At 44.3% G+C, this 16,975-nt stretch overlaps 1 protein-coding gene across 1 annotated transcript; it reads left to right on the top strand.

Moving 5' to 3' along the window:
- The first annotated feature begins 1,645 nt into the window (after positions 1 to 1,645).
- LOC133415763 (uncharacterized) lies at positions 1,646 to 2,883 on the top strand. The gene is made up of 2 exons (XM_061702130.1): positions 1,646 to 1,719; positions 2,135 to 2,883. The coding sequence occupies exons 1-2, from the start codon at positions 1,686 to 1,688 to the stop codon at positions 2,536 to 2,538; spliced, it is 438 nt and encodes a 145-aa protein (XP_061558114.1). The 5' UTR covers positions 1,646 to 1,685; the 3' UTR covers positions 2,539 to 2,883.
- The last annotated feature ends 14,092 nt before the right edge of the window (positions 2,884 to 16,975 follow it).

The following is a 16,975-nucleotide window of genomic DNA, read 5'->3' as shown; positions in this document are numbered from 1 at the left end:
CTCAGTTCATTGTCCTCTCTGCATCTGGGTCCAACTAGCAACCTGAATCCTGACAACATAGTCTGGCCTGTCATGGACCCAGTGGAGACGGAGCCCCTTCGTCAAACAATTACCGGACAGAGCATGCTTTTGGAGCAACTCGACCAAGCCGCTGCTGATTCAAAAGGTACATGATTTCTCACAAGCTCTGACATAACTCCAAAAACAATTTGCCTCACTCCAACCTTGCGCTCAGCCGCTTGCTGCAGCATCCACCGCTCCCACTGCCCCCCTCACCCACGTAATGCGTGAACCATCCGTACCTGTGCCAGCCCCTTACGAGGCCAATCTAGGGTCTTGTCGCGCTTTTTTGGTCCAGTGTTCACTTGTGTTTGAACAGCAACCGCAGTCGTACTCCAGCGACAACGCTAAAATTGCCTATCTCCGGTGTACAGGACTCTCGTGGGCAACGGAGGAATGGGAGAAATGGTCAGCTGTCTGCGCGTCATACTCTTCTTTTTCAACGGAGATGAAGATTTTTGACCAACTGGTGCGCGGGAGGGAGGCCGCTAAAACCGCTGATGTCACTCCGACAGGGCTCTCGCAGTGTGGCTGAATTTGCGATCACTTTTCGGAGTCTCGCTGCAGAGAGCAATTTCAATGATGAGGCGCTACAGGAAGTTTTTCGGGGGGCCCTAAACGAGTTGGCCTCCAGGGATGAGCCAAACTCCCTATATCAGATGATTGATCTTTCTATCAGACTGGATTTTCGTCTTCGTGAGCGACGGCAGGAACGCAACTCAAAGTCACAGACTCCGCCTAACCCACAGACTACCCCACTTCCTTCTCCGCAGCGCTCCACTCTCAAATCCTCCTTTGAGCTGTAGACTTCGCCAAAAGCCCCGCTTCCCGAAATCAGTGAACCCATGCATCTTGGCCAAACAAAACTCTCAGATTTGGAGAAAACACACAGGAGAACCTCTAATCTGTGCTTATATTGTGAAGAGGCAAGCCACTACATCGCCAGCTGCCCCACACGTCCATCAAACTGGCAGACTCGCCAATAAAGGAGGAGTTGGTGAGTCAGAATGCAAGTTCCTCCTCTTCTGTCCGTTTTCAGATCTCTGCTACCATCTGCTGGAATGATCTGTCTCTGCCCGTTTTAGCCCTAGTAGACTCTGGAGCTGACGAGAATCTTATTGACCACCGCCTAGTTAAACAGATGGGAATTTATCTACAGGCTCTGACCACTCCCAAGAATGCCATTGCCCTTGACGGGCGTCTGAACACCTGTATCAAGCAAGAGACTTCTCATGTTTCCCTCAAGCGATCAGGTAACCATCTTAAGATTTTAAGTGATCATGTTTTCCCTTGTCTTCAAGTTCCAGTTCAAGTTTGTGCTGGGCTTGCCTTGGCTGAGGCTCCATAACCCCAGCATCGACTGGACCGTGCCCAAGATCACCTCCATGGAGCAATTCCTGTCATGAGAACTGCTTGCGATCTGCTGTTGTGGCCAAAGTCTGAGTAAATCCCCTGACCTATCATGTGTCCCCTCAATTTACCATGACCTACCTCCAGTATTCAACAAGCACCATGCCACCTCTCTACCCCCACACAGGCCTTACGATTGCACTATTGAACTACAGCCCTGTGCACCGCTACCTAGCAGCCATCTTTTTAACATCTCTCGTCCAGAGCGGGAGGCCATGGAGACCTACATCAGCGAGTCATTGGCCGCAGGTATTATCTCGCCCTCCTTTTCACAGGTGGGGACAGGTGTTTTTTTTGTGGAAAAAAAAAGACAGGACTCTCCGTCCATTTGTGGACTATCGTGGCCTTAATAACATCACCATTAAGAATAAGTACTCTTTGCCCCTGATTAACTCCCCCATTTCCCCCATTCACGGGGCAACAGTTTTCACCAAGCTGGATCTGCGCCAAGCCTAACACATTGTCCGCATTCGGGAGGGATACGAGTGGAAGACAGAATTCAACACCTATAGAGGGCAATACGAGTACATCGTAATGCCTTTCATCCTGACCAATGCCCCTGCTGTCTTCCAGGCACTAGTCAATGACGTCCTGCGTGACATGATCAGAAAATGTGTTTTTGTGTACCTGCATGACATCCTGGTTTTCTCCCGTTCCTATGCAGATTACGGACCACATGTTCACCAAGTACTTCAGAGACTCCTTGAGAACAAGCTCTTTGTTAAAGCAGAAAAGTGTGCGTTCCATGTTCCAAAGACCACCTTTTTGGGTTACGTCATTGCTGAGGGGCAGCTTCAAATGGACCCAGCCAAAGTAGCCGCAGTCACTGAGTGGCCGACGCCATCCACAAGAAAGGAGAGGCAGCGGTTCCTTGGCTTCACCAACTTCTACCGGCGGTTCATTCGGAACTACAGTGGGGTGGCAGCACCCCTCACTGCGCTCACATCAACCCTAACATCCTTCCAATGGTCTGAGAAAGCCGACATGGCCTTCTGTGAGCGAAATAAACGTTTTTTCCTCAGCTCCTATCCTCGTTCATCCGGATCCACAGAGGCAGTTCATAGTTGAGGTCGATGCATCAGAGGCGGGGTTTTGGTGCGGTGCTGTTTCAGCGATCCCAGACTGATGGTAAGGTCCAGCCTTGCGCCTTCTTTTCTCACAAGTTGTCTCAGGTGGAGAAAAATTATGGGATCAGAGATCGGGAGCTTTTTGGGGTGAAGATGGCGTTGGAGGAATGGTGGCATTTCCGGGAAGGCGCCAAACACCCATTCATTGTGTGGACCAACCACAAGAATTTGGAATACATCCACTTTGCTAAGAGGCTGAGCTCCCGTCAAGCCAGGTGGGCATTGTTTTTTGACCGGTTCACCTTTACCTTGTCCTATCGCCCAGGGCCCCAGAACACCAAGGCGGATGCCCTATCCCGCCAGTTCACCTAAGAGAGTATCAAGAATGATCCAGATCCCATCTTGTCTCTCTGTTGCTTTATGGGCTCAATCACATTATAAATAGAAACGCTGGCAAAGGAGGCCCAGGAAGAACAAGCTGATCCTGGAGAGGGTCCCCTGAACTCCCTCTTCGTCCCTGATTCGGTCCTCCCCCAGATGCTACAGTGGGCCCATTCATTGCAACTCACCTGTCACCCTGGAATCCGCAGAACATTGGCCTTCCTCCGTCAACGCTTCTGGTGGCCCACCATGGAAGATGACACCCGCTCCTTTGTCTCTGCATGCACAATATGTGCTCAAAATAAGACATCCTCTAAACAAAGCTCTGGTTTACTTCATCCGCTTCCCATTGCCAGATGCCCTTAGTCTCTGACAGGAGCCCCCACCTCGCAGGTTTGGAGAGTGTTTTGCACAGCGCTTGGTATAGGTGTTAGTCTATCCTCTGGCTATCAACCTCAGACTAACGGGCAACGTGAGCACACCAATCATCAGCTGGAGACGGCGCTCCATTGCATATCCCAGTCTCGTCCCGCTTCGTGGAGCACCCACCTTGCCTGGGTTGAGTAAGCCCATAATTCGCTGCCCAGCACCTCCTTGGCCATGCCCCCTTTTCAATGCTCCTTTGGCTACCAACCTCCACTGTTCCCATCGCAGGAGCATGAGCTTGCAGTCCCTTTAGTGCAGGCCCACATACGCTGGTGCTCCAAGGTCTGGAAGCAGGCCTGCGCCGCCCTTCTCCGGTCCTCTGCCATGTCTCAGGCCAACCGTTGCCGCATCCCTGCGCCTGGTTACACGGTTGGTCAAAAACTGTGACTCAGTACAAAGCATCTTTCACTCAAGGTTGAATCAAAAAAACTGTCCCCCCCCATTTCATTGGCCCCGATGAGATTGTGGCTGTGGTAAATCCATGTGCAGTATGTCTTAAACTCCCTGACTCTCTCTGCATTGACCCCACCTGCCATGTTTCTTCCAGTCCTCTGTGCCGCCCCCTCCTCCTCACCTGGGGGTTGGTGGTCATCACGCTTGGGCCGTCAACAGCTCTTGGATGTGCATCGCGGGGGTCGGGGCCTCAGGGAACCTGGTGGACTGGGAGGGCTATGGTGCGGAGGAGCGGAGTTGGGTCCCTACGCGGTTGATCATGTGCAAGTCGTTGATCTGCGACTTCCATCGTGCCCACCCCGGTTGCTTGGCTCGTGCGCTGGGTGGCACCCATGGGAGGGGCGGGTACTCTCAGGGCTGCTGTTTCAGCACCTTGAGTCCAGCTCGTGTGTGTGTGTGTGGGTGTGTCATGAGTGGTTTGCAGGGTTGATGTGTTGGAATCTAGCAGCTGCACCTTATCATCCTAATTACGCCTGACTGCTCTTAAGACGCTGTGGGACTCCAACTCGTCGCCAGACTATCAATGCTCTACGGCGAGTTCGTAGCCAAGCCACCTTGCCTATCTTTTTGCTTCCTGAAGACCAAGTGAGTTACCTCTACCTAATTATTGTTCTTTTTCCCCAGTCTGCCATCTTCCCTTGCTCCCTGCAAACCAGTGCTCACCTCTTGCGGCCCACCGACAACCCGGACTCATACCCTGCCAGACCGGTCCTCGTTGGAACCCTGCCAATCCTGGATATAGTTCTCAGAGTTCCTTTGTTTGCTTCCAAGCTGTAATAAACGTTTGTTCACAAACTCACCTCCCTGTCCTCTCTGCATCTGGGTCCAACTTGCAACCTGAATCCTGACAATCTTAACATGATCTGCATTCTTTTGCAATGATGAGCCCTCTTGCATTTCAGTGGGTATACACCATTTATTGTGAAACATCTGCAGGAAGGTGTCGTGGCAAAACTCTTTAATACGCATGGTTCAGGTTTACAAATTACATAAATTATGTTTTGTTTCACATTTTTTAAATCTACTGCATAACAATTCTGTTTGTTACTTGTTTCTGAAAGCTACTGCATAAAAACCTGTTTGTTGCATATTTCTCAAAACCCCCCAAAATGCTGTTGTGTTGCCAAGAAGCTCCTGCATAAATACTGTATTCTGTTTGGTTCTGGAAGTTACAATTGAAAGCTCATATTTGTCTTCAAAGCTTAATTAAAGACCATAATGCAATTTGAAGTGCAGTTTCTGCAGTTTCTATCAAATTGCATCCACATTGAGGGGAGAGGATCCTCAAGGTCGATTTAAAAATATGCAGGGGGTCCTGGATCCCAAAAAGGTTGAGAATCACATTTACCCTTTCGACAATATTGTACAAACTAGAGGGGGTCAGAAACCTGCGGGCACCAGGGAGCCCCCAAGGTCCACATAAGTAATCCGGGGACCCATTCTAAAAATTGCTCACCAGTGTCGGGAGAGAGTTATAGAATCCACTTTATGTCCAAATTTGACTGGTGATCCTTTACGCTGGAAGTGTTGACATCTCCCGAAATCGGACTGGAAATCACCCAACCGGAAACTAGAAATGGCATAACCGAAAATCCGGCCAGAAGTCATAATGGAAACGGTATCATCAGAAGCCGGAAATCCCCAACAGGAAGTGTTGATCCAACCCCACCGCCACACACCTGTTCTAGACATGTTACAGTAAGTTCAGACATGTTAGCCAGAAATCGGACCGGAAATCCGGACGGATGCCCCACCGGAAAGTCCCCGGGAAATGATTTACGACCTTATGGAATAGACAGGTCCTTGCGGACCTGTCTATTCCCCCATATTGCCACAATATTTTATGCACACGTCGTCTCCTCTTTAGTTCTCCCAGTATAATTATGTTAGTATCAAGTTGTTGCTTTAATAAAAGTGTTAAAAACAACATCAACATGTGATGGTACTCTTCATATAAAACTGGTGAAGACCATATTCTTAAATTGAAAAAAATACCCCACTTCCTTATTAATAGTGTATGCATTTCAAAATTTCGTTGGAATGTTTACAATCTATCAATTCGCTTCAAACTCACCCATTGCTCTCGGACATATGGCTAACCAATATGTCACCAAGGTGTCGCCAGGTGTGTGACAAAAGAGACTTTTCATCCTTGTACTCAATCATAAATATTGTGCAGAAAATTCTCTGAAGGGTTCACGTGTCAGAAAGATTAATTATATTCCTATGTTGAAACCCTCCTTTCCATGCCACCTGGGCGGTCTCTGTATGTCAATAAACAGAGAAACATATATGTTTTGTAAATTGTCACATCTACTCTCTAAAGGCATTTCTGCACATACTTATTCTTTTTTTTTTGTCCTGTTCGGCTGTTAAATCAAGCAGATTGGAAGATCTGTATCCCTTTTATGCCGGAACAGTTTTATATTGTGTCACCGTGGAGTTTTTAAGCTTCCGCTGTGGTTTCTTAAGTATTATAATTGAAGTTTATTGAGAATCAGAGTCGATCAGTCGAACAGGACAAAGCTTCTAGAGGGGAGAGAGAAATAAATACAAAAGACAAAGCACTAATTGTAAACAGTATGAGAGAAGTAAGTCATTACATTATCTACAACAATGAAACATTAAATATGAGTGTTGTATGGGGCTGTAGTGCTCCCCCCTGTGAGGGAAGGACAGGACAAGCTAGAACAGGACAAGGACAGGAGAAGCAGCATGCAGGACAAGGGTCGCGAACCCGGCTGTACAACTGAAGTGTGGTGGGATTGACTATGGAAATTATAAAGGTCTATAGGGCGACAGTGTGAGTGAGGGGATACACAAGCAATTTGCATATTCATGAGTTATTTGTCGCAATAAGTGAGTGGCCCCACACCCAGTGAAAGAGTCCAAGGGGTTTGAATTGACACCGTTTTACATGCACCAAAACTGACAGAAGTGTCCTGTAATTGCTGTGCCCGCACCGCGGAGGCTGAGGACCACACCCAATTGCATGCTTATTCTTGACCTAATGCAATGATGTCACAATATTTAAACATGTATTTTCATGTTCATTAACAAATTAGGGCTAACACTAAGATTCTCTGAATTGCTGTTATATGATACAATAATAATAGAAAATACTTGGAATACTTGAGTATTTTAAAAGTAAGTACTTTTTGTACTCTACTATGCCTTACCTGTAGCACGTGCGCGTGGTTTCAAGTCACAATGTTGACAAGGTCTAGCCACACGCTTGACTCAGGCTAAGGCAAATCTCTGAGGTCAAATCATATGACTTCCTTTAAGTAGAATGTAAAATGTACATATGTATCCTTCTTGTCTGACTATTGTAGAGAGTTGTTAGCAGAGGTCGATCAAATGATGAGGGAGTGCACCGTCGGACCTGACGGAGTTGGCAATGCATACATGACCAAAGGACTAATAGCTTTAGGTCTACCTGTAGACTTGAACTGAAGGATTTTCAGAAGACAGGGACCAAATCATTCAGGCTTTCGCTGTTGGTGCAGTGCTGAGAAGTGGGAGATAAAAGCAGGAGATTGGCAGCTGTCATATGGGGCTCACACAAAAGTGTGTGTGTGTGTGTGTGTGTATATGTGTGTGTGTGCATGTGCGTGTGTGTGAAGGGGGGGCTAGGATCCTCAGGCTGAATGTTAGCAAGGGGGCGTCTCGGTGAGAGGTGAAGGGGGGCTGGAACACTTTTGCGATGCTGACCCGACGTCCCGCGTCTGTTCCGCCCGCTTTGCGATGCGACGTGTTTATTAGCTACGGGTGGGTGGGGGTCTGTGTCACATTGAAATCACGGTGCCACTGACAACTTCATCTGACATCAAGACAGCAACACAATAACACCGTCAAGACCACATGAACCTGTAACATTTCAGTAGCAACATCTTGTCATATACACGGTGGGAATTAAGTAGCTACATACTCTAAAACATGAAAAAAAAAAATGAAACCTGCTAAAGCAATGCACTTTACAAAGCTGGCGATGAACAAAATGTTATCAGTGAGGCCTGTGACATTGCTCCTCTCAGTTCTCTAAAATACTGGAAAAACTTTATTACATGACTGGACACATTCATTGAAAAGCATCAGTTATTGTCAGACATTCAATATGGTTTTAGAGAAAATAGATAAACATCAATGGCATTAATTAAGTATAACAGAGTAAATTACAGACTAAATAAACTACATTGATAAAAAGGTGTATGTCGTAGTTTTTATAGACCTCAAAAAAAGCATTTGATACCTTAAACCATGGCATATTAGTTAAAAAGTTGGAGAGATATGGTATTAGAAGGGTGGTGTTGGACTGGGTAAAAAGCTATTTGAGAGAGAGAGGTGTATAGTCCCCGAGTTTTTGCAACTCGGGGACTATACACCAGCATGTGTACAACTGTTGGGGTGGCACAGGGGTCAGTTTCAGGTCCTAAATTGTTCATTTTGTACATAAATGATACATAGTATGTATGGTATCAAAAACATTGAAGTTTGTTTCATTTGCAGATGATACAAATGTTCTTTGTGCCGGGGGAAATCTGCAGCTTTCGGAGGTTATGTCAGAAATGGCTAAATTAAAACAGTTGTTTTGCTTGAGCCGACACGGTGGGCGACTGGTTAACACATCTGCATCACAGTTCTTGGGACCGGGGTTAAAATTCCGGCCCCGCTTGTGTGGAGTTTGCATTTTCTCACCGTGCCTTGGGTGGGTTTTCTCCAGGCACTCCGGTTTCCTCCCACATCCCAAAAACATGCATGGCAGGTTAATTGGAAAATCTAAATTGCCTGTAGGTATGAATGCGAGCGCGAATGATTGTTTGTTTCTATGTGCCCTGCGATTGGCTGGCGACCAGTTCAGGGTGTACCCCGCCTACTGCCCGAAAATAGCTGGGATTGGCTCCAGCAGGCCGCGACCCGCGTGAGGAGAAGCGGTAAAGAAAATGGATGGATGTTTAGCTTGAATATATTATCACTAAATTTAAATATAACTACATTCATGCTGTTTAGAAACCGTAACATACGTAGCATGATGGACAATGTCAGTTTTGAACGAGAACATGAAAAAACAATTTCATCGTGAGTTTAGACAGCAAAATCTGCTGGAATATGCATATTAAATAGGTCCAATCAAAACTGGCAAAGAGCATTGCTGTTGTAGATGAGGCCAAACAAATGCTTAACTATTTAGAGTAATAAGTTACAAATTATGGCACATTTAGTTTTTCTCACTTGTCGTACCATACAGTATCTAAATTGTGTGGAAGTGTGCAACACTTACAAAGCAACTTGCGACCGTTGTACGTCCTGTAAAAGCAAACAATCAGGATGGTGCTCACGGTGGGATTTAGGGAACAGACTGTTTTTAAGGTTACATGCACTGGAAGTTATAGACCTGGTCAAATTCAAAACTGCAATAATCATGTGTAAAGCAAGAAATATGTCACTTTTGGGCAACATTCCAAAAATGTTTTGTGACAGGAGCTGGGTAAATATGAATTCAGGAGACAAATAGAAGTTTAAAAAACAATGCGTTCACACATCAAAAAAAGAGTGTGTATTTCAATGTATGGGGTGGAGTTGTGGACTGGGCTGGATGACGAGTTGAAAAAAGAGTACAAATATTCGTCAATTAAATAAAAAACAACAACATTATTTTGAAATTAACCACATATTTGTTCCGAACACAAATAACAAACTGATGACAAAACATGATGAAATGTAAATACAGAATAAAAAATGTGTGTGTTTTTTATTCTGTGGTATTCATGTGGAAAATCACTTCATATGACAACCCAGATGTAAATGTTCAAAAGGAAGTCCACAAATATTAAGGTGAAACTATTCAAAAGTCAATGTTCTTTAATGTGTTCAAAAGTGTAAAGTGTTTGCTGAACAGACTTATTGATTGTGTGTGCGTGTGCGAGACCATAGGGATAGTACTAATTTGACCATATGCACTGGCAAACCAACAATAGAAACATCTGCAACTTACCACAAGGTGTTTTCTCAAGTTAGAAGTGGGCTGAAATATCCAAGTTTGGGCAGTCACAATTGAAGAGCTGCATGATAAAGCTGTTGTTTTTTGGAGTCTGTCAAATAAACAGTCGTTCGGCTGTTTTTCCCCCCCAAAATGAGTCATTGTGATTGGCTACGAGCACGGTCATGTGACTGCCTTGTGTCGTCTGATTGGTGAATTGGAGTCAAATGACAGTGATCCCATTTGATTGGCGCAACGGACACCCGATGCGGAAGTCGAACATGGAGTATAAAAATAGACGCGCACACGCAAGAATGAATAAATAAAAGTAGCGAACGGCTTGTTGATCATTGTCCATCCATCCATCTATCTTCTGAGCCACTTCTCCTCACTAGGGTCGCGGGCGTGCTGGAACCTATCCCAGCTATCATCGGGCAGGCGGGGTACACCCTGAACTGGTTGCCAGCCAATCGCAGGGTACATACAAACAAATAACCATTCACAATTTAGAGTCTCCAATTCATGCATGTTTTTGGGATGTGGGAGGAAACCGGAGTGCCCGGAGAAAACCCACACAGGCGGGGCCGTGGATTAAACCCCGGACCTCAGAACTGTGAGTCAGACGCTCTAACCAGTCGTCCACCGTGCCGCCCAATTTAATGAAATATGTGAGTGCGAATGGTTGTTGGTTTGTATGTGCCCTGCGATTGGCTGGCAACCAGTTCAGGGTGTACCCCGCCTCCTGCCCGATGATAGCTGGGATAGGCTCCAGCACGACCGCGACCCTAGTGAGGAGAAGCGGCTCAGAAAATGGATGGATGGACGTCTTTATTTGTATGAATAAAGTATACATTTCATACTTAAAAATACAACACGATGTGGTTCACGAGAAATAAGACAAATTACAGCACTAGAACAATGTACAACCCCAATTCCAATGAATTTGGGACGTTGTGTTAAACATAAATAAAAACAGAATACAATGATTTGCAAATGTCCAACCTATATTTAATTGAATACACTACAAAGACAAGATATTTAATGTTCAAACTGATAAACTCCTGTTTTTAGAAAATAATCATCAACTTCAGCAAATAATCATTAAACATCATTAACACTTTCCAAAAAAAAAGACTGAGAAAGTTGACGAATGCTCATCAAACACCTGTTTGGAACATCCCACAGGTGAACAGGCTAATTGGGAACAGGTGGGTGCCATGATTGGGTGTAAAAGGAGCTTCCCTGAATTGCTCAGTTATTCACAAGCAAAGATGGGGCGAGGTTCACCTCTTTGTGAACAAGTGCGGGAGAAAATAGTCGAACAATTTAAGGGCAATATTCCTCAACGTACAATTGCAAGAAATTTCGGGATTTCATCATCTACGGTCCATAATATCATCAAAAGGTTCAGAAAATCTGGAGAAATCACCGCATGTAAGCGGCAAGGCCGAAAACCATGCCCGTGACCTTCGATCCCTCAGGCGGGTACTAGACTGGCCTGCCTGCATTCCAGACCTGTCTCCCATTGAAAATGTGTGGCGCATTGTGAAGCGTAAAATACGACAAAGGAGACCCCAGACTGTTGAACAGCTGTAACTGTACATCAAGCGAGAATGGGAAAGAATTCCACCTACAAAGCTTCAACAATTAGTGTCTTAAGTTCCCAAAAATTTATCGAATGTTGTTAAAAGAAAAGGTGATGTAACACAGTGGTAAACATGACCCTGTCCCAGCCTTTTTGGAACGTGTTGCAGCCATAAAATTCTAAGTTAATGATTATTTGCTAAAAACAATCAAGTTTAAATATCTTGTCTTTGTAGTGTATACAATTCAATATAGGTTGAACATGATTTGCAAATCATTGTATTCTGTTTTTATTATGTTTAACACAACGTCCCAACTTCATTGGAATTGGGGTTGTAAAAAGAGACACCCCTCCCACTCCCAAGCAAAGACAAACAGCCCCCCCCCCCCCCCACACACACACACGCACACACTATGCTTATATGTGTACTAACCGTGAGTATAACGTCATGGCTCGGCACTGAGGAAGCAGGTGCAGAAAGGCCAGCCAAGACCCGTATGTCATTGGCCCGGGAGACTTGTTGGCTACCTGATAGCGACTCGAGTCTCCTGGAGATTTGCAGGTTCGCCAGGGAGTTGCAGTGAAATCTAACATTTGATTTCATAGGAGCCCTTTTGGGGACTCCTCTATATGCTCTCTAGAGAGAAAAACTTTCATTCTCCCCTTCGAGATGAAGAAAGTGATCAATTACAGTAATTAACCGATTGATTGACATAGGTCTACAAATCCTCCATTTTATTTTTTTCCTTGCCAGAATTTCTCCGTTTGAGATTCTTACAGGGAATGTTGTCTTGGTCTAGAATTCCGAGTGCTGTTCTAAAGCAACAGCGTCACGGGGGCTGCATAAATGGGGGTGTAAAAGAGGTGTCGGGGGTGTTGTGCTGTCTAGCAGCCGTCAACAGTGACCTCGGGGTCCGTCTTCCCTCGGGATAAGCCGTGCGAGTGACGTCTCATCCCGAGAGATGAGGAGAGGGACGTCTTTGTCTCAGTCATCTTCTTCTGGGAATTGGCTGGGCCTTTGCGTCGGAAAGGAGAAGAAAGGCTCTTTTTCTCGGTGTGCCATCACAACGCTGACCTCCGGGACCAAAGAAAAGCGGCGGCCTGCACGGCTCGTTACGACGTGAAAAGGAGCCCGGTGTCTCAAGATGGCTGCAAGAATGACAGGAGGGAAGAAAGCCAATCAGAGAGGAGATCAAAGGCCTTTCACACCGCTCCAGAAAAGAGGATCAGGAACACAGGAAGAGGAACGGCGGGCCCCACTCAGACGTCCTCTGTGGCAATTAGACAACCATGAATGGGAGACGGGTCAAGGCCTGCTTCTTCCTTTATGCCGAACGCCTTTCACATGACACACGCGCGCGCACACGCACGCGCGCACATGAACAAACACTAAAATACACCCAAAAAACGTGTACACAAACACACACGACATCCACTTATGCACATGTACAAGAACACACTAACCTATACGCACACAGTGTAGAGTAGCCAAAAATTGTACGCAACTAAGAGTATCGCAAAGAAAAATATGACTCAAGTAAAAGTAAAAAGTAGTCCTCCAAATAATGACTACTTCTGATTCATTATAATTTTTCTTAATCGGTGCATGAATTTCAAATCGATGAAATATAAAAAAAGGAATGTGCAACTTCAGCTATTGCCCAACAATATCACTCTAAAACAACAGTACATTTATTTTACTGAACAACATACGTCAGTGGCAGGCAGTGAGTTTCGGAACTGGGCTTTCAGTGACCTACTCCACCTCTTAATAACACCATCACGTTGCAAAATAATGTACAAAAACTCTTTATAACTATGCATGCGTATTTGGGGTTGAATACCATTACATGTTTTACTAAAGCAAAAAACACAGTTACCTTTATTTTTACCTTCAAACAACTCCAAACCCGTATCGAGGTTGTAGTGTATACACTGCAATATGTCAGCTCACAATCAATATTTATCTCATAACATCACAAAAACATAAATAAAATACATCATACTCACTGGAGATGCTGATACAGATCTAGAAGTGTAGACTTTCCCCCGCTCCTTTATGAGCATGGAAAACTGATGTTAAGTGTTTCATTGTCTATTGCTGCTTGTTTGTTGTTGTTTTGAATTATTACTGTTTTCATGTTCAAAACAAACGTTCAAACAGACCTCCTTCCTTTTCTCCTGCCTGTCTGTAGAAGCTAGCCGTCGTGCTCATACATGCTGCTCTGAAAGTGCGCAAAAATCTTTTTTCCGGGTTGAAACAAGGCAGACAGCAAATATGTTGCATGTCCTACCCTCACAAAGCTGAGGTCTTCTTGAAAAGAGTGCCTGGAAAATGAATTTGTAGTCATGTCCAACACCGTCCTCCACAGTCAATCTCATGCACGTATTCAGCTCAACATTCACTTGTCACCTTTATGTGAATGCATGCTTCCGTCAAGGTTACTGCGCCTGCTGACAAAGTCTCTGGTGCGGTCGTTTGCACTTTGTACATGTTGCAAACAATGTTCCCTCTAATTTTTCATGTGTCTGGGCAGACACACAAGTTCCTTGAGCGCACAGAGGACCACTGTGAGCGACATCAGATGTGGCCTCACACCAGTATGACACCTGTTCAAAACCTTGGATCCTAGCAAGTTGCATGGCTTATTTAAATCCATAATTAATTTCCATCCATCCATTTTTTTTTTTTTTTTTTTTGATACTGGTGTTTATCGAGTTGGTGCTGCCATATGACAACGCATACGACAGCAGCGCTTCACAGGTCTCTCTTTTCACTATCCTGACCTCACAGAATGTCCTATCCTGCTATCCGGAACTTTAGTCGAGGGTGGCAGCCGCCCCCGTATAGTACGCCACAGGACTGCAACATTTGTGCAGAAAAATGCGATAGTTTTTTTGTGCCAATATGCAACTTTTTGCACTCCACTATTATAACATTTGGCCAGGGAAATACTGGGGGGGGGGGGGGAGCACTTCTTTTTCAGTTGCAGATGACTAAAATGTGGTAAAGTGATGTAATTTTCCCCACTTTTCCTCAATACAATTTTCGTCAAGTGCAACTAATTTGGATTTTTAAATTAAGTAAATTCAATGGACTTGTTTTCCCTCAGTGGTTTCCCACAGAAATGCAATATTCTCCATTGGAAGGCTCTAGTTTGTGAACAAAAAGTTGTATTAGCCCATGAAAGTATTCAATTTTGCCATGTAGATGGATAAAAATAGTTTTGTAAATACCAAGAGTTTGTAGCTCTTACAACAATGTTGGTTTTAGCCTCATAAATTGTATATTTGGCCATGAAATGCAATATTTGTGCACAAAATGTATTTTCACATAATGATATACAGTATATTGTCACAATAATCTTCTCATTAAAGCACTCTATTTGGTCACAAATACTGTATTTTGGCACAAAAACCTATGGAATGTGATATAAAGTGGTCTTTCCCCACAGAAATCTGAAATTTTTACCATTAAAACAATTTATTTGAACAAAAAACGATAAATTTGACCTCCACATTTTTGCCCGTCACAAAGATTTCCACAGGCACACATGGAGTGATTATAGAATTGTTGTTGTTTTTTTTTCTTCAAATATATTGTACACAAAAAAGCAGTAGTGTTACAACACACACACAAAGACGTCAGGGAGACACTCAAAGGTCAGCTGGAGTTCACGGTGCGTATCCATCACATCTGTTGAACGCCTCCGGCTCTCCTGAATCGGAACCTTTGATGTCTCAGTAATGGTCGCCGTGACGTCCCTACAGCGTGACGCCCCCTGGAGGGATGCCGGGACCCCAGGTACACCCAATCCCGCTCATTAGTGCCAGCACATGTGTGTGGTGCATGTGCGGTAATGGCATCTTACACGAGTCGCCTTGATTGCGTGTGTGATGTCACACAATGCCACAAACGGTATATTTGTACACAAGCACGGAATGTTTGCCTAATGCAACCTAAGACACCGATTCCAACATTAACCTTGTAACATTACGACTTTAGTCTCATATCATTGCGATGGGTTTTCCTCACACCACAACTGTATTCTTATAAGGACAACATTCTCAGAACATAATTTTCATCAAATGACATTTTCCTCCTCACACTACAACGTTGCTCATGTAAAACGTTTATTGTCAGAAAATTAACACTTCTCATATTACAAATTTATTCTTGTAAAATTTACAACTATTTTCGTAACTTAACAACTTTGTTCATAACGTTACAAATTCTCAAAATATACTTTTTTCTTGTAATATCAATCAACCAATATCAATATCTTGTAAAATGTTTATTTGACGAGTATTTCCTTTTATTTTGTTCGAACTTTACGCTCACAAAATGACAATCTTTTTTGTCATAATTTGTCTTTCCTCGGAATAGTTCGTCATTCTTTCTCATGAAATTATGACTTCATTATTGTAAAAGTCCAATGTTTTCCATGTAATATTCTGAATCTTCTTCTTCTTTTCCTTTCGGCTTGTCCCATTAGGGGTCGCCACAGCGCGTCATCCTTTTCCATGTAAGCCTATCTCCTGCATCCTCCTCTCGAACTCCAACTGCCCTCATGTCTACCCTCGCTTCATCCATCAACCACCTCCTTGGTCTTCCTCCAGCTCTCTTGCCTGGCAGCTCCATCCTCATCATCCTTCTTCCAATATACTCACTATTTCTCCTCTGGACGTGTCCAAACCATTGAAGTCTGCTCTCTCTAACTTTGTCTCCAAAACATCGAACCTTGGCTGTCATTTCTAATTTTACCCAACCTGGTCAGTCCGAGAGCGAACCTCAACATCTTCATTTCCGCCACCTTCAGCGCCACTGTCTCTAATCCGTACATCATGGCTGGCCTCACCACTGTTTGATAAACTTTGCCCTTCATCCTAACAGAGACTCTTCTGTCACATAACACACCTGACACCTTCCCCCACCCGTTGCAACCTGCTTGGACCCGTTTCTTCACTTCCTGACCACACTCACCATTGCTCTGGACGGTTGACCCCAAGTATTTGAAGTCCTCCACCCTTGTTATCTCTTCTCCCTGTAGCCTCACTCTTCCCCCACCCCCCCTCTCATTCATGCATATATATTCTGTTTAACTTTATTCCTCTATAGTTCCCACAGCTCTGCACATCACCCTTGTTCTTAAAAATGGGCACCAGCACACGTTTCCTCCATTCCTCAGGCATCTTCTCACCCGCTAGATGAACAACACTATGTTGAACAACACATCCTACCTGTGGGGCAGAGCCACTAATCACATTATACATAACACTCTCAATTTCAAGTTTCAGGCTCATCACTCGATCTGATACTCTTTTCACCTCCAAGACATTCTTAGCTAACTCTTCCTTTAAAATAACCGCAACTCCATTTCTCTTCCAATCTACAACCGCAATTCCAATGAAGTTGGGATGTTGAGTTAAATATAAATAAAAACAGAATACAATGATTTGCAAATCATGTTCAACCTCTATTTAATCAAATACACGACAAAGTAAATACACAACAAAATTGTTTTGAGCAAATTGTTTTTAGCAAATAATCATTAACTTCGAATTTTATGGCTGCAACACGTTCCAAAACAGCTGGGACAGGGTCATGTTTAC

This window comes from Phycodurus eques, chromosome 2, assembly GCF_024500275.1.
Source record: "Phycodurus eques isolate BA_2022a chromosome 2, UOR_Pequ_1.1, whole genome shotgun sequence".
Classification (NCBI taxonomy): domain Eukaryota; kingdom Metazoa; phylum Chordata; class Actinopteri; order Syngnathiformes; family Syngnathidae; genus Phycodurus; species Phycodurus eques.
The sequence above is the reverse complement of the archived record's forward strand: the minus strand, read 5'-3'. Positions and strand labels throughout refer to the sequence as shown.